At 38.3% G+C, this 24,052-nt stretch overlaps 1 protein-coding gene across 2 annotated transcripts in view; it reads left to right on the top strand.

Moving 5' to 3' along the window:
- WDFY3 (WD repeat and FYVE domain containing 3) overlaps window positions 1-24,052 on the top strand; it is a 255,203-nt gene that overhangs the window by 115,938 nt on the left and 115,213 nt on the right. For both annotated transcript variants that reach the window (XM_006867730.1, XM_006867731.1), the window contains exons 28-33: window positions 7,747-7,867; window positions 8,056-8,273; window positions 14,100-14,335; window positions 15,994-16,128; window positions 19,515-19,694; window positions 22,065-22,298. In XM_006867730.1, the coding sequence (XP_006867792.1) occupies window positions 7,747-7,867; window positions 8,056-8,273; window positions 14,100-14,335; window positions 15,994-16,128; window positions 19,515-19,694; window positions 22,065-22,298 (1,124 nt within the window). The remainder of the gene's footprint in view (window positions 1-7,746; window positions 7,868-8,055; window positions 8,274-14,099; window positions 14,336-15,993; window positions 16,129-19,514; window positions 19,695-22,064; window positions 22,299-24,052) is intronic.

Genomic DNA, 24,052 nt, shown 5'->3' with positions numbered 1-24,052 from the left:
GCTGTCGCCGCTGTTCTAGGTAGGATGTCACGCTCCACTCATATTCTCCCTTCCTGATGGTCCGGGGATCCTCTGTTCCTGAAATTAAAGATTAACTACAACCTCCTTTTAGTTACACACCTTTACATACAATGCTCTTTTGAAGACCAAATTTTTATACAGTTTGATTTGATTTTTTTATTTATATATGCTAATTTATTTTTTAATTTGTATACATCTCTTCAGAAACAGATATTGCTAGAATAAATTATATCCATATTACTATTATTTTCATTCCCTTACTAAATATTTAGTTGTCACAGGGGGAAAAGATCATTAAGCTAAAATCATTTTAGGTAAGTATGAAAAACAATTTCATAGCATTTGAGTTCCTGGGTCCATGACCAGCTTTTTGTTGTTGTTGACTTTTTTTCCTTTAAAACTTATTTTTTGCCTTAATTTGGATGTACTTTTTTCAGTGGTGTTTTGTAACACAGGATAGTTGCTTTGAAAGAGTTGAACAGACTTTTTAGATTGACCTCTACAATAAACTTTGTAGAAGTGCTCAGCGTGATTTACATTTTTACCCTGTTTCATTGTTCCAAAATCATAGTACATAAATGATTTCCTTTAAAACCTTTCAACCCTGCTAACCTAGACGGTGGAGAAGAAAACTCTTAACTGTAGTAAGTGTCACTGCTTTGAGAAAAAGTGCCCCTTTTTAAGCACAGCCTCTCCTGGGCTTTGCGGGTAAGGAAAGGAAAGGAAAGGTTATCATCACAACTTTCAAGGAGAGATTGCGGAGAAATTTGAGAGTAAATGACTGGCTGTATATCACAAATCATTAATGACTCATCCAGCACTAGGAACACGAGGCCCTGTTTACCTACTGCCAACTCATTTGGCACAGTTTCTGTGGTGATAGAAATTAGCAGTGTGTAAGAATAGTAAAGATCAAATTAATGGATAGCCCTCCTTGAGTGCTTAATATCTGCTACACCTACACAAAAAGAAAGTGGCTTGAATATTGCTGAACGAAGATATGCTAATCAGTGCAAAATAGTGACACATGTGGAATAAAGCATCAGTTTGACTTTAGAGAAGTTAACCTGGAAAATCCTTCTAGAGTTAATGTTTTAAAAACTCTGTTTGACAATTGGGGAAGGCCTATGTAAATAATGAATATCATTGTTTGTTTTAGCAAACTGTGCTATCTCCTCCTGGAACATTAAAAATGAGTATTTTTAATTTCCATGTAGAGTGTCATTTTATACTAGAAAAATTAAATGGAAATCTTTAAGAACTTACAGGATATGTTATCTAAAGCATCTTACAAATTACCAGTTGATACTTCTCAGGTGGTAGGCGCTCTGGTAGCATAGTGGCTATGAATCGGGCTGCTAACCTCAAGGTTGACAGTTCGAAACTACCAGTTCTGCGGGAGAAAGATGAGTCGTTCTGTTCCCATAAAGATTTGCAGCCTTGGAGAGAAACCCTGTGCAGGGTCGCTATGAGTCGGAACTGACTCCACGGTACTTAACAACAACAAACCTCTCGGAAGAGGAGACAATCTTGAGTTCTCCTTGATAAGAATGAATTTTGCTCTGATCTTTGCCTATATTTGTGGCTCTACAGTTTGAGAAAGACTGCTGAAATTATAGAAACAAAATGAAGTCGTAAAGCTTAAGACACTAAATTAACCCAAGCAAGTCAAACTCATATAATGGCTTGAATACTGCTGAGGAAGGATGTGCTAGTCAGTGTAAAATAAGGGTGCAATGTGGAATAAAGCATGTGTGAAGAAGGTACAAAAGAAGGTGCATAATTATGGAATGTAAGTTTAGCCTAAAAGAACCTCTTTATAGAATAAATGACAGCATATACAGTTTATGGCATTGTGGCTTAGCTCTTGTGCTTCTTGTAGTGGAACTGGGTCAATGAGGACAAGTCATCACGCTCAGTCTTGTCCATTGATAGCCACTGAACTTGCTCTCTTCCTCCTTTGCTTTTCCTCACGCTTGTGCATTTGTGTGCCTCTGTCCCTTCTTCTCTGCTATTTACTTCATTTTTTATGGGATTTTTTGTGAATTGAGTGGAATTTTACAGAGCAGATCATCAGTTTTACATTCAATAACTCATACACTTTGCTTCATTACAATGATAGCAGTCCTCTCTTTGTATATCAGGTAATACTATTTACTTCGATTCTTTTTAACTCTTTAATTCCTCCCTGAGTCTTCTGCTGTTTTTGTCTTTCCTTTGCCAACCTCCTTCTTATTGTATATTCCCTGCCCCATCACCCATGTTAGCAGGTGTGTACCTTTTAGCCTGTGAATAATTTTCCCTCCCCCTCTTCTTACTGATAACCATCATGGAATGTTTCTTTTATTAAGGAAACCTTTTCTTAACTATTTACAACATTGATCTCATATAATATTTGTCATTTTGTAATTTACTAATTTTACTCAGCATAATGTCTTCCATGTACATCTATGTTGTGAGGTGTTTTTGTACATTCATCATTTTCTTCAACGTTGCATAGTATTCCATTATGTGTATGTGCCAAAGTTTGTTTACCCATTCTTCTGCTGATACTTAGGCTGTTTATTCATCTTTTTAATAGTCTCTTGTAGATTGTAGGAGCTCTGCTAGTGTAGTGGTTATAAGTCGGGCTGCTGACATCAGAATCAGCAGTATGAAACTACCAGCGAGTCCACCAAAGAAAAATAAGGCTTTCTGCTCCTGTAAAAATTTACAGCTTCAGAAACCCTATATAGGGTCACTATGAGTTGGAACCAATTCCATGGCACACTACCACCCCCACTGCCTTTTAGATAGTATATTGAAGGATCCAGTTTTCTCATCTGTTCTGCTACTGTCTGTCTGTTGACTTGTGTATCTAATACATCCATGTTCAATGTAATTATGATTAAGTATGAATTGATTGCTGTCATTTTGCTGTGTTATTTAATGTTTTATTTATGATGCTGCTGATTTCTTTGTTCCGTGTAATTTTCTGTGCTGAGTTCATTTTGTTTGAGTTGTCTTTTCATTTTCATTTTTGCTGTGCTAATGTTTGCTAGATTTTTCTGAGTTTCCTCTTTCATTTTCATGTGGAGGCATGTTCATTTTCTTTGCAGTTAAACCTGTAGTTTATTCATTTTTTCCCTATTTAAAACAGTCTGTTTTATCTTGTAATCTACTTGACTTTATTCCTCACCATTTGAAACTTCTGTATGTACGCTGTTTCCTTTTTTGCTTTGTAGTTGACTTCATTATAAATTGGTATCTCTGGTTCCCTGTTTTCAGTTTTATAGGTTTACTTTACTGATATATCTGAAATGATTTCTGGGTGATAGTGTCACGTGTGTTCATCTCAGGTTGTTTGCTGTTGTGGTTCTTAGTCCAAAAACATCCTTTAGCACTCTCTGTAAGATTAGTCTGATTATTAAAATTCCTTTAATTTTTGTTTATCTGGAAATACCCTAATTTCACCATCATATTTGAGGAACGGCTTTGCTTGGTATATGATTCTTGGTTGACAATTTTTTTCTTTCAGAGTTTTGTATATGTTACTCCATTGCCTTCCTGCCTGCATGCTTTTTCCTGAGAACTCAGAGCTTAGTCTTATTGGTTCTCCTATGTAGTTAACGTTTCAATTTTCCCAAGCTACTCTCAGAATTCTTACCTTATATTTGATTTTGGAAAATTTGATTATGATGTGTCTTGGTGATTTTCTTTTGGGATCTACCCTGTTTGGAGTTGATTCAGCTTCTTGTATGCGTGTCGTCTCATCTTTTTGTTAGGAAAGTCTTCCAATAACTCTTGGACCATTTTCTCTGTGCTTTTCACTTTCTGTTCTAGAATTCCAGTCACCTACAAGTGGTACCTCTTTATGGTATTCCATGTAACTTTTAAACTTTCTTTGAATTTTTTCTCTTCTTTTTCTTAATTGTTCTAACATACTAGTATTGAGAGATTTATCATCAAGTTCATTATTTTAGGCTTCTGTTGCTTTGAATCTTCAATTTTGCACTTTCAGTGTATTGTCCATTTTGAGATCTTAGTATTAATCTTCTGTATTTCTGATTGCAGGTTTTATATTGTTTCAAAATTTGCATTTATTTATTCTGTTTGTTCTTGTAGTGTTTTCCTGAGCTCTTCTAAAGTTTTTGAGTTTTCCTTGCTTTTGTAATCTTTCTATTAATCTTTTGAAGGTACCTAAGTATCATTCTTTTAATTCTTAGTTAGTTCCATTACCTTTTCTTCCTCAGAAACGTTTTCTGTCTCTGTATCTTGGTCTTTTATTTGAACTGTTCTTTCTTGTGTCTTCCTGTGAGCTAAAATTATGTTTTCTTTGGGACACTGTAATGTTGTTGTATGTGTGTTTAATTGATGGTTCAATGTTGATGTACTCTTGGGCTCTCACCAACTATTTATTGTGGTTTCAGTTAGAGAATGGAAGTGTGTACCCGTTCTCTTTTCTGTTCATGCACTTAAGTTTAGGGTATGTTTGGCTGATGCTGGATGCTGTCTATCACTGATCATGTGTTATAGGAGCTGGTATTGGCTCTTGCCCAGTGGGTGGAGCTACAGAGGTGATGTTGTGGATGAGCTGTATGGGCATGGTTGCTGTCTCTCATCAGGTGGAAAGAGGAGAAACACACACACAAACAAACAAGAAAACAGAATAAACAAATAAGCAGCCACCAATGAAAAGGAGAAAAAAAAAAGAATTAAAAACAAGAATGGACCAGAAAAAAAATAATACTATAACTAAAAAGAGGAACCAGGAAATGAAGCTGGAGAAGAGAGAAAATAAAAGGAAGAAATTAAAACAACAACAACAAAAAGTAACATTTAGGAAAACCAGGGAGTGGAAAGATAGAAAGAGAGAGAGTCAAAAGATAAAAAGGAAAAAAAGAGATGGGAAATGAGAAGGAAGCAGGAGAAAAGAAGGAAAAACAAAAGCAGAGGTAGGATAAAATTGAAGAGAATGGAAAGAGGATAAAAAGAAGAAAGAATGAACAAAAGCAACAAAACTGCAAAAGGAATACCCCCTCAAACAAACCAACAGTGCAGCTGTTGGACCCAGAGGAGAAAACTCTGGATGCTTTCTGCCAGCAGCTCTCAAGATGGATGTGGGAGGGATCTGATGGCTGTGTTCCTGGCCCTAGATAGAGTTCCTATAGGCGTAGGGGTTTTCTATCTTTAAGGCACTCAATCTGGAAGTAGTTCATGGAGGCCCTTTATGTTACTGGTTTCAGTGTCAGGACATCAGGGTAGCTGGGGCCAAGATGACTTGGTTATGAGGGTTTCTGCTAAACAAATGCTGGCCTGGTGGTTCTGCAGGTTTTGTAGGTCTGGAGCTGAGCCTGCCTGAATCCAGGCACCTGCTGCCCTTTGCCTCACGCTGCTTTGGCTCCCAACCACATGGTTCCAACTCCCAGAGAGCAGGGTCTGCACTGGGGGTAGATGAGAGTGGGACCTGGTCATCCCTCTTGTTACCAGGGGGATGTAGGGAATAAGAAGGGATTGCAACTTTGATGTTGCCTGTGTGAATCTGCTCTGCCAGGCCACCTTCTGTTGCTAGCATTGTTTCCAAAATTCCAAGATGATCATACCATGTGTAGTTAGTTGGTCATTCACCAGTCAGTCTCCCTCTTGCTGTCTCTCTTCAGCTTTTTCTCCCAACAAGCTCTCAGTTGACTTCTCTAATATTTCCTCTGAAGTTCAGAATTCCAGGATTTTCAGCTGTGTCTGTTCCATTTGTTCTCTCTGGTCTCTCCTACATTTGCTGTAGGCGTCTTCACGTGGTGCTGTAACATCAACACTGGATCACAAGGTCAGTTTGAGTCTCAAGGTCGGCAATGATTGAAACCCACTAACCAGTCTTCAGAAACTGTATACAGGATTGCTAGGAATCGAAATTGACTCAGTGGCACTTACCAACAAGAGCAAACCTTTGTTACAAAGGGCCCATGCAGTACATCTGCCAACATTGCTGAAGCTGACCTTTACTGTTTACTTCTGATGTTCCTTTATGTATTGTATTTATTAAATAAGTTAATGCTTATCGTTTCCGTTTTTAAATCTATTAATTTGAGCTATTTACGTCCTTTAAAATGAAGCTAAAAATGAAGGGTTTGTGAGGTTGAGGCTTTATACTGATGGTTAATTTTATTCATGTCATTCTTATTTGATTGCTCTTCCATATTGATGATGATGTTGTTATTAACTGCCTACTCATAGTGACTGCCTCTCGTGTTCCAGCAGAACATGGGAACACTGAATGGTTTAACATTAAGAAAGGTGTGCGACAGGGTTGTATTCCTTCACCATACTTATTCAACCTGTATGCTGAGCAAATAATCCGAGAAGCTGGGTTATATGAAGAAAAACGTGGCATCAGAATTGGAGGAAGACTCATTAACAACCTGCAATATGCAGGTGATACAACCTTGCTTGCTGAAAGTGAAGAGGACTTAAAAATATTTACAGATGAAGATCAAAGAGTACAGCCTTCGGTATGTATTGCATCTCCATGTAAAGAAAATAAAGATCCTCACCACTGGACCAATAAACAATATTCTTATCAACGGAGAAAAGATTGAAGTTGTCAGGGACTTCATTTTTCTTGGATCAACTATCAACACTCATGGAAGCAGCTGTCAGGAAATCAAACGACGTATTGCATTAGGCAATCTGCTGCACAGGAACTTTTTAAAGTGTTGAAGAGCAAAGATGTCAGCTTGAGGACTAAGGTGCACCTGACCCAAGCCATGGTATTTTCAATAACCCCATTGCATGCGAAAGTTGGACAATAAATAAGGAAGACCGTAGAAGAATTGATGCTTTTGAGTTATTGTTTTGGAGAAGAATATTGAAAGTGCCATGGGCTGCCCATAGAACCAATAGATCTGTTTTGGAAGAAGTGCAGTCCGAGTGCTCCTTGGAGGCCAGGATGGCCAAACTTCGTCTCTCATACTTTGGACATATTGTCAGGAGGGACCAGTCGCTGGAGAAGGATGTCATGCTGGGTAAGGTGGAGGGTCAGAGAAAAAGAGGAAGACCCCAGTGAGATGGATTGGTCAAGTTGCAGCATCAATGGACTCAAGCATGGCAACAATAGAGGTTGCCAGGATAGGGCAGTGTTTCGTTCTGCTGTGCATAAGGTCACTATGACTTGGTACCAACTCGATGGCACCTAACAACAACAACAAACTCATATAGGATTTCCAAGGAGCAGCTGGTGGGACTGCCAACCCTGTGGTTAGCAGTCCAGTGCTGATTCTACAGCGACAAACCAGGAGTCTATGTTGTTAAGTGCTGTCAAGTTGATTCCAGCCCATAGTGACCCTGTATAGGGTTTCCAAGGACCAGCTGGTGAGCTTAAACCACTGACCTTGCAGTTCAAATGACTTTGCAGTCTGACGCATTAACCCACAGCACCACACCAGGAGTCCATGGTGGTGGTGGTGGTGATGTGCCGTGGAGTCGGTTCTGGCTCATAGCAACCCTGTACATAGGAGGGGAATATTAATGTAAAAACAGTTTACATTCCAGTATCATAAGCTTAAAGCCAAATTTAAGTGAGCACTAAAGAAAATAGGTTTAACGACCCTATTTTCTTGTCTACTTCAGTGAAAAGCCTTCCTCAAGAAAAAGTTCTATTTAAGATGTATTTTCCAGTGTCCTTGCAAAGAATAGTTAATTTTTTTCTGCTAGTTTATCTTTTAGGATGATTTTAATGTATTTTCATTGCAGGGACAGAAGAAGAATTTGGAGGTCTCATTTCTGCAAATCTTATCCTTTTGAGGAACAGACTTCTAGATATCTTGCTAAAACTAGTTTATACATCTAAAGAAAAAACGAGCATTAATTTGCAGTAAGTAAAATCTTTTTAGAATTGATATTAGTTGTTGTTACTAATTAATGCATAGTAAGTAAGAAAAGGAAAAATGATAGACTTGTAAGTAGATTTTTTTAAACCTTGATTCTATCATTTCTGAAGACTGAAACCTATTATAATACCTAAAATTAATTTTGTATGTTGATCCTTCTGTCTTTGAATAGAGCTTGTGAAGAGCTGGTGAAGACACTGGGTTTTGACTGGATTATGATGTTCATGGAAGAACACTTACATTCCAGCACAGTTACTGCAGCCATGAGGATTCTTGTTGTTCTACTGACTAATCAGTCTATTCTGATCAAGTTTAAGGAAGGACTTAATGGTGGAGGTTGGCTTGAACAGACAGATTCGGTCTTAACTAATAAGATTGGAACTGTATTAGGTATGGAAGTTTTCAAAACACCTGATTTGAAACAAGCTGCATTTTGTTTTGTTGTAAAAAACTTTGTTAGCTTATACGCACCAGTTAATCTGTATTTGATAGCCATTAAGTATCATATGTTGAGTCTTATTTAATGATAGAGCATATGGCTTAGAAGGTGTCAAAATTTGGATTTTTTAATGGCAAATCACACTGAAGTCAGAGACCAAATTGTAAGACTTGAAAACTCAGGAAATTCCTAATGAATTTTTTCATTAGCAAATTGTTAGGAGATTATTGGTATAATTGAATTAATAATAATAATGAATATTTAACTATTTTGAATGCTTATTCTGTGCCAATTGCTAGCCTGAACATTACCAGTTCCAGTTACCCAAAGTCACAGAGCCGAATTGTAAATCCAGATAGTGTTCAGTGACTGATTGTTCCAAGTAGAACACCAGATCTTTCTGCTGAGATGCCTCTGGGTGGACTTGAACCCCTGACTTTTTCGTTAGCAGCTAGTACATTAACTGTTTGCACCATCCAGGGACTCATATTTTCACAGTAACCCTATGAGATGTTAATATTATTATACCCATTTTACAGATGACGAAACCAAGGCGTAGGTGTACTGTTACTTAGCATATAGCTGTTGCTGTTGTTAGATGTCAGTGAGTTGGTTCCACCTCAGAGACTCTGCTTAGGGTTCCCGAGAAGCAGCTCATGAGTTTGAACCACCAGCCTTGAGGTTAGCAGTCCAGTGTTTATCCTTTAGCGCCATACCAGGACTCATAAACTCCTTATTTTCTGTTTACTTATATGCTGTTCCAACTTATTAGAAAATGATAGTTCTTTATGTTAAATTTCGAAGTCCTGTTGTGGCCCTATGGGTTAATGTACTGGGCTGCAAAGTTGCTTTCAACTGTGAGGTTGGCAATTCAAGCTTACCATCCACTCCTTGGAAACCCTACATAAGGTTGCTATGGGTCAGAACCAGCTCAACGACTCTGAACAACAACATTAGCATTGGAGTCCTGGTGTGGCGCTTTAGGATAAGCACTGGACTGCTAACTGCAAGGTCGGTAGTTCGAACCCACCAGTGGTGATGAGTATGAACCTGCTCCATGGAATAGAACAACATGTTAGATTTAGTTGGATTGGTATATTTCTGTTCATATAAATGATCTTGCTTTGAAGTTTATGAAGATTACATGTTCACTGAAAATTACAGTAATTCATTTCTTAAGGTACTTTAAAGTATCTTAAAGTATATTTTCTATTAAAATGTTACATTTTACAATCATGCAATTGTCATATGTCTACTCTTACAGAACATCTCTCAAGAATACTCATTTATACTTGTCAACGGGAAAACGGTATCAAAATTTAGTTTAGAAAATGTAAAAGTCATAATATGGAGCTTGCTTCTGGGCCTGCTCTCTCACATGGCAAAGAAAATGATAGTAAACAGGGCTTTCAACATGACTGTTTTTAAAGTTGTTTTCCACTTCGAAAATGTCTGAAGTAGCTTTTTGTATGAGAGAAAGAAAGAAGTGGCATTACAGTTGAATGATTTCTCAAGAATGTATTATTGACTCTAAAATAGACATTTTAAATTACTTTCATTCTGGATAATTGTGTGCACTGAAAAATAGGTCAGTATTTTGCATTCATTCAGGGTGGGGACAAGGGGATGTAACTGCCAAATGTGATTATTAAGAACAGTTTGTTAGCAGAAAATTTTACTTGTTGACTTGGGTAATAAGGGTGCTTGTTGTTAAGTGCCATCAAGTCAGTTCCAACCCATAGCAACCCTGTACAGGATTTCTGAGGAGTGGCTGGTGAGCTTGAACCGTCAACCTTGGGGTTCAAACTGACTTTGCAGTCTAGCGCATTAACTCACAGCACTACACCAGAAATCTTGGGTTATAATATCTACTAGGAAATAAAGAAGGAAAAATATAATAGAATATGTTGTTGTTGTTGTGAAGTGCTGTCGAGTCGGTACCGACCCAAAGCAACCCTGTGTAGGGTTTCCAAGGAGCAGCTGGTGAGCTTGATTCGCTGACCTTACAGTTCAAACGGCTTTGCAGCCTGGCGCGTTAACCCACAGCGCCACACCAGGACTCCAATAGACTATGAATCCTACTGAAATTAGATGTGAGTTCTATAGAACACAGAGTTTTAAATGCTAATGTCAACATTGCCTCTCATTGAAAGCTTCAGAGCAGCAATAGTAATAGCACCAAAGATTTATATAGCACCTTGTGCTTTGCAAAGTTCTGCCATGTGTATTATTTCATTTGGCCTTTGTGTTTTTAGAGATAGCTATACATATATGTATTTTTTAAGAGTTCTGGTGTAGCACTGTGGGATAAAGCAATGGATCACAAGGTCAGTTTGAACCACAAGGTCAGTGTTTCAAACTCATCAGCTGCTCCTTGAAAACCCTATACAACATCACTATGTGTTGGAAGTGACACAACAAAAACAAAGCATCTGTTTTTGGCTTATAAACTATATAGGAAATCAATTTAAACTCATAAATATAATTTAAGGTTTAATTTCTCTCATTAAGAAATTGATGTTGCTAACTACATAGTTTCTTGAGATGAATAGTGATGATGTCTAAGAATCAGTCTTTTTAGTCCCATACTTTTTTCTGCTTAACAATACTGCATATATTACCTAACTGACTTCAAGGCTTAGAATTTGTACACAATAACCACTTGCACATCCTATACTCTGTTCTGACTCCCTAGAAAAAATCTAAATATTCAATTTCAGTTTCATTTCTCATTTCTGAAAATCTGACTTCTCATTCTATTTCTCGTCTTGATCTGATGAGTAGCCTAATGTGATGTGTTTTACTTTTTTGATTGAAGGGTTTTTTTCCATTCAAATTTTTGTTTGTAAAAAAAAACCTGAAATGTAATAGTAACCGAATCAAATTTGTTAATGCCTAATTGTTAATTAGGATTTCTGGTGTGGTACTGTATGATAAGCACAGGACCACAAGGTTGGTTTGAACCTCAAGGTTGGTGGTTCAAACACACCAGTCGCTCCTCGGAAACTGTCAACTGTGGGTCACTGTGAGTCAACACTGAACAACAACAATTGTCAATAAAGTTTTACATTTTCCTTCAGGTTACTTGGGAAAAACTAGTTTGTGAAACTTTAGAAAGGAAGTGAATGCTTTGTTGCTTTCGTGTTTGTTCACATCTACAGTTCAATCCTGGTGAGCCACTATAGGATAAAGCCCTGGGCCACAAGGTCAGCAGTTAAAACTCACTGGCTACTCCTTGGAAACCTGTACAGAATTGCTATGAGTTGAAACGAACGTTAATCCTCATGCCACCACTCATTAACTTTATGTCTTTGACAGTTAACAACATACAGCAGCTCAATTCAGACCAAATTGACTTTCCTATTTAGCACATTAAGCATTACTTTATATCATGGAATTTCTTAACATCAAGAGCATGTCTTATGCTCATTCATATTACTTAGAATTTACTATTATGAGATAACCTAGTCCAGCCAGTGATTCACAAATGTGACAATGCCATTAACAAGGACAAGAAAGACGACATAATTTTACAGGCTCTGAAACAGAGATGCTGGGTTTTGAATCCCTGTGCCTCCACTCATTAACTTTATGACTTTCAACAGAGCACATATTTTCTGTGTTATAAAAATGGTAATATTACTTCATTCGCTAGTTCATTGTCATTCAGAAATGAGATGGTCTATAAAAGAGCTTGATAAATTGCTGTAAAATTCTTCATTAATTAGAAAAGCATACTTAAGGAGATGAATTCACTAACTCATACTGAGCACTTGGTCCGAATGAGGCATTTTAAAACAATCTAAACATAAATTTCTTTTCTGTTATGTTAGGCAATACCAAGTACTGTGTGTCTTTACTTCATCTTAGAAAAGAGTTAAACTGTGAATATGCGTTTGAAATGTGAATCCCTTCAAAGTAAAAGTCAGTTCTTCATCTTTTTATTGCTTTTCAGTGTTTTCCCTGAAAATTTAGCAAAAATTCACTCTGGGCTGTGTTCAGGAGCAGGTTTGGGATGGTAAGATAAAAGAACCTAGTATTTGGGCTGCATCCTAAAACTGACCAGTTCCTAACTAACCAGTTTCAGGACATAAACCAAATCTTAGGTTCTTTCATGTAGCAGAGGAAATAGTGCCCTATGGTGTAAGCCATATTACAAAGCAGTGGCCATTTCTCAGAGAGCTATTTCTACAGAGGACTGTAGATGATGTCGAACACAGGCCCATAGATAACCGCAGCCACACGGAACTTGAATTTGGTGTCCCACTGCAGGCTGACATCTGAAGCAGAATTACAGTGCATCTTCTGATTGTTTTATTTATCATTCTTTTCTGCTGCCCTGATATGTAGATAATTTAAGATTAAGTAGAGTTTATCTTGGTTTCCAGGACAAATGAAATAACTTCACTTTGATGACAGTTACTTTTTTGTTTGCTGTTGTTAGGTGCCAGTGAGTTGGTACTGACTCATAGCAATCTTATGCACAACAGAACAAAACACTGCCTGTTCCTGGGCCAATCTCACAATTGTTGCCACGCTTGAGCCCACTGATGCTGCCACATTGCCAGTCCATCTCGCTGGGGGGCTTCCTCTTTTTCTCTGACCCTCTACCTTATCAAACATAATATTCTTCTTCAGCTATTGGTCCCTTCTAACAATATGTCCAAAGTATGAGAGACGAAGTTTGGCCATCATGGCCTTTAAGGAGCACTCTGGCTATACTTCTTCCAAAATGGATCTATTGGTTCTTTTGGCAGCCCATGGCACTTTCAGTATTCTCCTACACCATAACTCAAAAGCATCAATTCTTCTATGATCTTCCGTATTCACTGTCCAACTTTTGCATGCATATGAGGTTATTGTAATATCATGCACACGAGGTTATTGTATATTTTATAGTATCCTGAATTTTGACTACAATTTAAATTTCACTTGCATTTTAGGGAAATGCAAGCAGGAATGTTAGAGTTCCTTCTGGGTCATCCTTTTTCATGAGTAGACTGTACATCACTTAGGGTGCATTTCTAAACTCTTAGATCTCAAGCCAGATTTCAAAACTAGTATCCTAATAGACAGGAGCCCTGGTGGCACCGTGGCTGAGCGCTTGCTAGCCACTCCACGGAAGGAAAGTATGGCAGTTTGCTTCTATACAGACTTACAGCCTTGAAAACCCTATGTGGTAGTTCTACTCTGTCTGGTAGCATCTCTGTGCATAGACATCTGCTTGACTGCTTTGGGTTTGGGCTTTTGGTTATCTTAATAGACAAGCTGGAGTCCTGGTGTGGTGCTGTGGGTTGATGCTCTAGACTTCAAAGTTGGTTTGAACCACAAAGTCAACAGTTCAAGCTCACCAGTCACTCCTAGGAAACCCAACACATGGTCGCTGTAGGTTGGAACCAACTCAACAGCACTGAACATCAATAGACAAGCTGGAATCCTGGTCTGGTGCTACAGGATAAACACTGGACTGCTAATTGCAAAGTCGGTGGTTCAGACCCACCAATCCACTCTTTAAAAACCCTATGCAGGCTTGCTGTATGTTGGAACTGACTCCACAGCACTTCACAGCAACAACAACAGTAGACAAGCTTGCTAAAGTCAAACAGTCAAGTAAAACTTGTAATCGAAGGAGTAAACGCACAGCTGAATAGATTGCTGTGTTTACTATGAATTCTCTGGATGGTGTCATATATTCTGAACTGCCTCCTTATTTGTTAATGCAGCATGACAATGAACAGATCATTTTGTACTTATTGTTGTATTTCCTCTTCTCTTAGGATTCAATGTGGGCAGGAGTGCCGGTGGGAGATCAACAATCAGGGAGATTAACCGGGATGCTTGTCATTTTCCGGGATTTCCAGTTCTTCAGTCATTCCTTCCTAAACATACTAATGTCCCTGCCCTCTATTTTCTCCTCATGGCATTGTTTCTGCAGCAGCCAGTTAGTGAGCTGCCTGAGAACCTGCAGGTCAGTGTGCCTGTCATCAGCAGCCGATGTAAGCAGGGTGGCCAGGTAGGAATTACCTAGTAAGGTAAAAGTATAATTGTGTATACTAACAAATCACCGTAGCATAGTAGGTTATTCATAGTAAAGCCACTTAGGGTTTGATTGGAAATAGAAAAATTGAAAATTATCTTAGAAAAAAAATTCCTAAAAGAAGTACTTTTACCACATTTTTCTTTTTTTGTTTTGTTTTGTTTCCCTTCATAATTACTCTATATGATTATACAAAGGGGCTACCAAAAGTTTGTGGAAAAATTTCATTCTTTTAATTCCATTTTTCTATGAATGGTTTGAAGCCTCCTCATATATGTAGAAAGACTTTTTGTATTTTATTTTAATAGTGATCTGAAAAATTATTTCTATTTTTTATGACTTTGTCTAGAAATATATTTCATTTCCATACAATTAAAAACGAAGGGAGTGGTTTGTGTGCCCAAAAGTTAATTAACTTTGGATCATAAACAAAATCCTTAGACTAAGCTCTGATTAGAAAATATTTTTGATTTCTTAATGATGGATAAAACATCCATGTTAGTAAAACGGTAAGTTTTTATGTGGATTCTAATTTGAAGACTATTAAGGATAGTACACTGGATTGCAAACTCTATTTGAACCACAAGGTCGGTAGTTCAAACTTACTAGCCACTCCTCAGAAACCCTATGAGAGTTGCTATGAGTCAGAACCAACTTGACTACACTTAACAATATACACCTTGGTCTCTTAGTATGGCGCTGTAGGATCAGCACGGACTGCGAACCACAAAGTCAGCAGTTCAAACCAACCACTTAGTCCTCAAAAGCCCCATACAGGGTCGCTGTGTGTCAGAACCGACTCAACAGCACTTAACAACAACAACATATACACGTTGGCATGGTGCTTTAGGATCAGCATTGGATTGCTTAGCTGCAAAGTCAGCAATTCAAATCCACCAGCCACTCCTAAACACTCTTAGCAACTATGAGTTGGAACCAACTTGACACCACACAACAACATGTACAGCTATGTTTGCAGAACTACAAAAATGTAAGAATTTAACTTATAAACTCAATTGTACTTCCATCAAAATTCCAAATGCTTTCAAATTAGTTCTTGTAATTCACAGAACTTTTCAAGTAAAAGCTCTGAATTTATGTATACCCTTCTATTAAATCAAAATATGGATTCACACTCAGCAGAAATTGGTTGGTTATATTGCTATGACAACAATAGTCAGCAAGTATCATTATATAGCATTTCTATGAATAAGTCTCCCAAATGGCTTTTTATTTGCCCAATCTTTTCTATTAGTAATCTAAAGTTGGATTAGAACATTCTAAGGTTGATAAAGTTAGTCCATCATGTTTTGTTTTGTTTTTAAGATCTTGCTTCAAATCATTAGTTGTTCTTTAAAGCCATCTCTTGGCTAATTAGCATGCATTTTATTTGAGTTTACTTTCCTTTGAAAAAAAAATAGATAATTATATTTTTAACATAGGTGCCTAAAGCAGGATGATGCATAGTATTAAACTTTTCTTCATATATAAAAATGAGTTGTAGAATATATCATTTCATACTTTTAAAAACAAACCGGTTAGTTTTAGAGAAATCTTAAAATGTTACAATTATGAGGTTCTCTTAAGGAGAAAAGTCAGCAACAGCTAATCTTTAATGTCTTCCACCTCCGCAGTTTGATTTGGATTCCATCTGGACGTTTATCTTTGGCGTTCCTGCCTCCAGTGGAACTGTGGTCTCTTCTATACATAATGTGTGCACGGAAGCTGCTTTCTTATTATTGGGAATGCTCCGGAGCATGCTGAATTCAGTAAGTTCAGAGATACTGAGATCTAGGGAATATTCCTGTCATCTGTGTTTCCTTGTTTTGTTTTGCGTTTGTTTTTCAATACAGAAATCATTTCCTAGTTTAACTATGTATTGACTTCATTATCTTTGGACCTCAGCCTCTCGCTTGTCTTTTCTCTAATGTATGCACTGACTGTGCAGTGGCTGAGACCATGAACTAGAAAGCCCTGCCTGGGTTCAAACCCCACTTTGGGTAATTCAGACTTGTGGCACTGTAGGATGAGCATAGAATTGCAATCCATAATGTCAAGGGTTCAAACTCACCAGCTTCTCCTTGGAAACCCTACACAGGTTCACTCTGAGTCAGAAGTGACTCAGTGGAACTTAAAACAACCATTCTGTAAGAAGTCCTGGTGGTGCAGGTTAAGTGCTTATCTGTTGACTGAAGAGTCAGCAATTCAAACCCACAAACCCGTCTGCAGGAGAAAGCTATGGCATTCGGCTTCTGTACACTTTACAGTCTTGGGAACCATATGGGTTAATTCTATTCTGTCCTATAGCACTGCTCTGAGTCATAATCCACTCACTAGCCATAGGAACCATTCGGTGCCTCAGTTTCCTCAATGATAATATGTTCATGCTAATAAAATTTACCTCTTCACAGTGTTGTGAGAATGAAACAGTGTGCCTACAAACTCAAAAATGCCTAATGTATACTAAGTGTACTTCATACGTGTTAACTTATTAATATAGTAAAAATACATTTCAATGCCTACGTATAAATTTAGTATGTATTATTACAATGGAGTCCTGGCGTGGCAATGTGGGTTAATGCACCAGAGTGCAAAGCCATTTGGACTTCAAGATTGGTGGTTCAAGCTCACCAGCTGCTCCTTGGAAACCCTATGCAGGGTCACTATGGGTTGGAACCAACTCGATGGCACTTAACAACAACAACATTACAATAATGTATTACAAAAAGTTTATGGATTATGAATATTGGACTTATGGACAACTCATACTTGCCCTTTATTGCTATGTAAATATACCCTCACTTTGAAACAGGTAAACCAGCCCCTTTTTGTTGTTGTTAAATGTTATTTGGTTGGTTCCAATTCATAGTGTTTTCCAGGAGTGGCTGGTGGGTTTGAACCACCAACTCAAGGTTAGCAGTCCAATGCTTATCCTTCAGCAGCACACCAGGACTCCCTATTGGCACAGTTCTTCCGCATAGTCACTTTCATTTCCTGCGTGCAGTTTTCAAATCGTGGAAAAGCTATTTTCTGCACTACTAAGGAGCTCTGGTAGTGTAGTGGTTGCAAATTGGTCTGTGAACCTTAAGGTCAGCGGTTCGAAACTACCAGCCGCTCCGCGGGAGAAAGATGAGGCTTTCTACTCCCGTAAGGATTTACACCCTCGGAAACCCTGTACAGGGTCGCTATGGGTCGGAACTGACTCGACGGCACTTAACAACAACAACAACAACCTCAAACAGAAACCAAACCCACTGCCGTCGTGAGTAGATTCCGACTCGTAGCAACCATTTATAAAATTTTCAAGACTGTATTTCTTACATGGGAGCAGATAGGTAGCCTCTTCTTAGTCCCTCAGAGAAGCTAGTGGCTTAGCACTGCCAGACTTGTAGTCAGCAGCCCAGCACCTGATCCACAGTGCCACCAAGTCTGCTGTCTTGGTGAATAAGAACGATATGCACCATTTACAGCTTACCTGTATATTCAACTTAAGGACACACACCTAGGAATGGATCCATTCATACATAACCCAGGAACGGTACTTAAACTTTTCAAAGTGCTTTCAATTAAAAATGCAGAATGTTATTGGTGCACATGTTATTTATTTATCTGTTATAATAATGATTTCTAACTTAAGAAAACTTGAAAGAGCAAATGATATATAGTGTGTGTTCTTATAGGAATATTATGATTGACGACTTAATCTTTTTATTCAATTTAGGACCATGTTATTAGAGGAACCAATTAACTTAGACTCCTTAGATTGTAAATTCTAGGCAAATGATCTGATTTCAGTCATTATGCCATCTAAGAAAAGAATATTACCCTTAAGTATATTAATTTAGAATGCTTGAGGATTCTTTTTGTTGTCTCTCTGTAACAAAATATAAAATAAGTTAAAAACAAAGCTACTTTCTGGCCAGGTACCAAAACTTAGGCATTGTTCACATCTATTCCTATTTTATTGAGATTCCTGATGGAACAAGCAGGAATCTACTTAACTTAAAGATTGGCAGTCAAAACTCATCCAGTGACAATCTGGACTGCTCACTACAAGGTCAGCAGTTCAAACCCACCCTCTCCTCGTTGGAATCCACATACAGGGACTGTGTGAGTCAGAAATGACTCATCGGCACTTATACAACAACAGTAGAAATCTCTGGGGACTTGTTGGTGCTGTGGGGTAAATATTGGGCTGCTAACCACAGGGTCAATGGTTCAAATCCTTCAGCATCTCTGTGGGATCAAGATGAAGCTGTTACTCCCTTTGACAAGATTTACAGTCGCAGAACCCTATATATAGGGTCACTACGAGTCAGAATCTACTCAGTGAATTTGGTTGCTTTTTACTGGCACTATACCTCTGTAAAGAGACCTTGTGTGGTAAGCACTAGACCATAAGATCAGTTTGAACCACAAGGTCAGCAGTTCAAAGTCACCAGCTGTTCCTCAGAAGTGCTATACAGGGTCGCTATGAGTTGGACCTGACTCGATAGCACTTCACAACAGCATGTGTCTATAAAGATTATAGCAAACAAAACCTATGAAGCAGTTCTACTCTATTAATTTGTGGAGTGGTCATGAGTGGGATCGACTGGATGGCCACTGCTTTTGGTTTTTTTCCCTGGGCAGATACCAGATGATAGGCATAGTTCACATGTATTCATTTACTTTTCATCATTTTGCTTATTACTGCTATATTGCATAATCATTAAAAAGCATTGTTTTCACCTTTTTATCTATGACATATTGAGACTCAGAAGGGTGAAATAACTTCCCCATCTTTTATTTTACTCTCACCTCTCTGTCATGACAGAGAATGCAGCAACTTTGATGGTAAAGCGGTAATGATTGGCACCAGTCATCCTTATCCTGACAATGAATAATAAAAGCCAGTGACTCCAATCAGCTGCTGTGAGTCTTCCACTGAATAGGCAAATGCCCAGTCAGCTTCTAAGGGACTTAGTTTTGTCTTAACTGATTCCTCAGTTAGCTGGCATTTGCATGTGCACATGCGTTGCTCTCGTGTGTGGTGTTAGAGTTCTGGACCATGAACATATCCAGGTTTAGGGAAATACTGACTAATTGATTTCTAAAGTACTTTTCAGAAGTGCTGCTTTCTCTAACAGAATTCTCATTTCTTTTCCCATGATAGCCTTGGCAGTCAGAAGAAGAGGGATCTTGGCTGCGAGAGTATCCTGTGACCCTGATGCAGTTCTTTAGATACTTATATCACAACGTTCCAGACCTCGCCTCTATGTGGATGAGCCCCGATTTCCTGTGTGCATTAGCAGCCACAGTCTTCCCCTTCAACATTCGCCCTTATTCAGAGATGGTAGGAAAGGGGGAGGAAAATATGTCAAAACTGGAATTAGTCTGTTTCAATGGTTAGCAGTATTTTTTTTTTCCCCAATACTTTAAGCTTCTGACCAAGTTTCAGATTTTCATAACTTGATAATACGACCTCTTGCATCATTGTCCGGTGTCTCCAGCTCCCTACACTGTCCTTCTGCTTTTCTTTAAAATAGCCATGAAGTCTACTTCCTCTTTTCATTTGCCATATTCTTGTAAGTCCCTTGTCAGTAATTTTCCTCTGCAAGTAGCTGCTGATCCATTTCTCATTTTATGTGATGACAAACAACTATGTGGTTGCAAAATGTTCTTTTCAGGCAACGAGAATTCTAATTAGTCCAAATGTATCTCTAGTTTATTTAGCTCCACAATTAGGCATTTGCTGGACTTAATCTCTACAGGTGAAGTAGAGTTGATTATCTCTTTTCAAAAAATATAGTGTATGTTTGCCCTTTCTCCCGCTCAACTTTTGTTTTTCTTATTTTGTGCTAAATAGAACATTATTAGACAATAATTCTATGTTGTGTATATACTTCTGTACTTTAAAACAGGCACCAAAGACAATTATTCTTCCATATTATTTCAGAATTTCTTGACATTTTTGCCACTTGCTGTAAAGGCCTGGGACAAATTACCTTCTTCATACTAGTTTTTTCTTCATATACAAAGGTGAAATACTCATTCTAAAAGTATGATGCTTTTTAGGAGAGGATAAGTATAGTACGTGACCATGATACCCCAACTTGATGATAACTTGAAAATCCACCTTTCATTGGCAAAAACTACTTTTATAATGTCTCCTTGCTTAGATCCTTTTCAGTGTCTTTTAATCAGTCTTCTAGTGTTTATGTCTCTTGATTTAAAGTTATATACTAGTTTTATGTTATTTTGTTTATTTAACCTAAAAAAAATTGATCAGCCTACAAGTGGCTAGACATACAGGCTTAATGGATGTGGGTGGGAGAGTGGGAGTATGCCCACAAATATATACAGTTTTGACATATGATATTTGTATATGTGCATTTACCTTTACTGCAAATATATCCATGAATGTGGTGGCACATACATGGGGCAAACTTATGAAAACATCTTAAACATCAGTAAACACTTTGATGGACTGAGTTACTGGGCCTGCAGGCTCTGGACCATAGTCTCAGGGGACACCAGGGTCAGTTGGCTTCACACAGCTCATAAAGACAATGTTCTACATCCTCCTTTGACAAGTAATGACTGGGGACAGAAAAGCTGTGGGTAGTCATCTGAGATGCAACTATTGGGCTCTTTGCACCCTGAGGAAAAAAAAAAGTGAAGAGAATTAAAGATGCATGGAAACAATTAGTGCAGCGGACTAATGAACCATACAAACAGCAGACTCCATTACCCTGAGATCAGAACTAGATGGTGCGCAGTTACTACTGCCGACCGTTCTTAAAGGGATCCACCTGGATAAAGTGGGAGAAAATTCTGAAACAAAATTCTAAATCATCAAAAGACCTGACTTCTTGATTGGATAGAGACTGGTGGAACCCTTGAGACTGGTCCTTAGGTCTGACACTGAACTCACCCCCCTGTCTCAACTCTCATCCAAACAATAGATCTATAAAGGAAACAGTCACACTAGAGAGGTGCCATGTACCTTAGAATAATCAATCACTTGATATCCAAAGGACAGTGCTTTCCCCAGGACAAAATCCAGAAGCGTTAGGGAAAAAGGAGAAAGAACTAGCCAACACAGGGAGGAAGCGGGACGAGTGATGTCACGTGGGAATTGCCATCAGTGTAGTCAATGGCATGAAACAAAACGTCTATGAATTGTTGAATGAAAAAATGATTTGCTCTATAAACCTTCACCCAATTCACAAGAAAAAGTGAAAAATGAAAGAAACTGGATCAGTAAGTTTGACTTGCAAAGAGTAACAGCGCAACAACAACAAAAACCTGATCAGTCTTTAAGTACTATCACTTTATCAGATCTTTATCTGAAGTAGTATGATGTATCTAGCCTTAGTAGGCAAATTTCAGATATGCAAACATAAGTCTTCCTCATTGTGTACATTGATTTTAAGCCTCAAAATATAATTCAGTATAAAGCATATGCATTGTTAGTGGATGGTTAGTGTCTTCTATAGCAAGTCCATGTTGTTGAGTAACCACAACATATGAAGTCTGATATACCTTGTCTCAGAAGTCAAATAAAGCAAGTGAAATAACGTATTGAGTGACTTAATAAATAGGTGGTAAATGCAGTTCAATATTGTTGTTGCTGCTACAATTTTGTTTTAAGAAAGATGGAAGTAGATACAGCAAATGAAATTTCATGTGACTAGCATATTTTTCTGCTTAACTTCTCTAGGTGACCGATCTTGATGATGAAGTTGGATCTCCAGCTGAAGAGTTTAAAGCCTTTGCAGCGGACACAGGCATGAACAGAAGCCAGTCAGAGTACTGCAATGTGGGCACAAAGACGTATCTGACCAATCACCCAGCTAAGAAGTTTGTTTTTGACTTCATGCGGGTCTTAATAATAGACAACCTCTGTCTGACCCCGGCCAGCAAGCAAACACCACTAATTGATCTCCTATTGGAGGTAAAGACAAAGAAATGCATTTATATTTCTTTGCGTTGTTTCTGTATTTTGAACTTGAATAAACAAATAAGTTCTATGCCAGATGTGTTCCAGATTTTAAATTCTGGATTCTCTACCCAAACTCACTGTCATCAAGTGGAGTCCAGCTCAGCAGCCCTACCCTGTAGGACAGAGTAGAACTAACTGTTCCTTAGGGTTTCCAGGAGTTAGGTAACCACATTAGATAACAGAATGTGGAAAGCTTTTAGGTTTTAAGTGCATTTTGCTTCCTTCCTTGCCCTCAAACATGTCCCTAATTCCTAATTCAGTCCTTTAGTACTCTTTCCCTTAAACCAGGCATCAGCATACTTGTTTTTTTCCCTTTTTTAATGTAAAGGGTCAGGTAGTAAATTTTTAGGCTTGTGGAGGCACAAAGTCTCTGTCACAACTGTTCAACTGTGCCATGCAGATAGAAAGCAGCCTTAGACGATGCCTAAATGAATAGGTATGGCTGTGTTTCAATAAAACTTTATCTACAAAGTCACACAGCAGGCTGAATTTGGTCCATGGTTCGTAGTCTGTAATCCCTTCCCTAGACATTTACAGCAGCATGCTATTTACGTCATTTGAATGCCCTGCTTCAGGTCCTCTTACATATTATAATCAGGTACAGACTGCAGTTTGTTGCTTGTTGCTGCAGTTCAGCTCCCACAGTATGGCACATAGTAGTTGTTCTGTCTGCACTTGTTGAATTTCTCCCAAGGCAGCAAATGCTTGGGTTAACTGCCTACACGTCTGACAAGTGATATGAATCAGCTGCTGCACCAGAGAAGAAGAATGACTGCCTTTAAGGCTGAAATTACTTCACTGCTGCCTCTAGAAATTGGCTAGTCCAGAAAGCCATAAAAAGGTTCTAGCAAAACCTCAAGAGGAAGTAAAAGATTACAGAGAGGAAACGTATAATATATTCTTAGTTACCTATGTATTCATGTTCTTTGGACAAGCTCATGTAAATAAGTATCAAGCAGATTAGTGCTGGGGGCTCTGAAAATAATCACTTTTTATGAAAAACTCAGTCTGTGTGGAAGGCTAACAGTTTCTCTGCTTCTCTTTCTGAGGAACTTCTTTCCTTCTCTAAGCAGTTCTACAACTGAATGGGCGCTTTCTCTGCTCCCTCTAGTGGCTAGTACAGTTAATGTGTTTTGTATATTTTTTTTAACTTTTTATTGTGTATTGAGTGAAGGTTTACAGAGCAGATCATCAGTTTTACATTCAGCAAATCATATACCTTGCTTCATTACAGTGATTTCAGTCTCCTCCATGTACCAACAGTTAACAGTGTTTACCTCTTTTCACTTTAACACTTGCATTCCATACTACCTTCATCTTTCCTCTGCTCACCTCCTTATTGTGTACTGCTTGCCCCCTCACCCATGTTAACATGTGTCTACACTTTAGCCCTGATTCCAGATCTTTGCACATTTTGAAAGGCTTTCAACTGTGTGGATCATGACAAGCTGTGGACAACATTGCGAAGTTTGAGTAATCTGGAACACTTCATAGTGCTCATGAGGAATCTGTACCTGGACCGAGAGGCAGTTGTTCAAACAGAACATGGGAACACTGAATGGTTTCAAATAAAGAAAGGTGTGCTACACGGTTGTATTCTTTCACCATACTTATTCAACCTGTATGCTGAGCAAATAATCCGAGAAGCTGGGTTATATGAAGAAATATGTGGCATCAGGATTGGAAGAAGACTCATTAACAACCTG

The sequence above is a fragment of the Chrysochloris asiatica genome, unplaced genomic scaffold, assembly GCF_000296735.1.
Source record: "Chrysochloris asiatica unplaced genomic scaffold, ChrAsi1.0 scaffold00109, whole genome shotgun sequence".
NCBI lineage: Eukaryota > Metazoa > Chordata > Mammalia > Afrosoricida > Chrysochloridae > Chrysochloris > Chrysochloris asiatica.
Note: the sequence above shows the minus strand (reverse complement) of the source record. Positions and strands in the feature narration are given on the sequence as shown.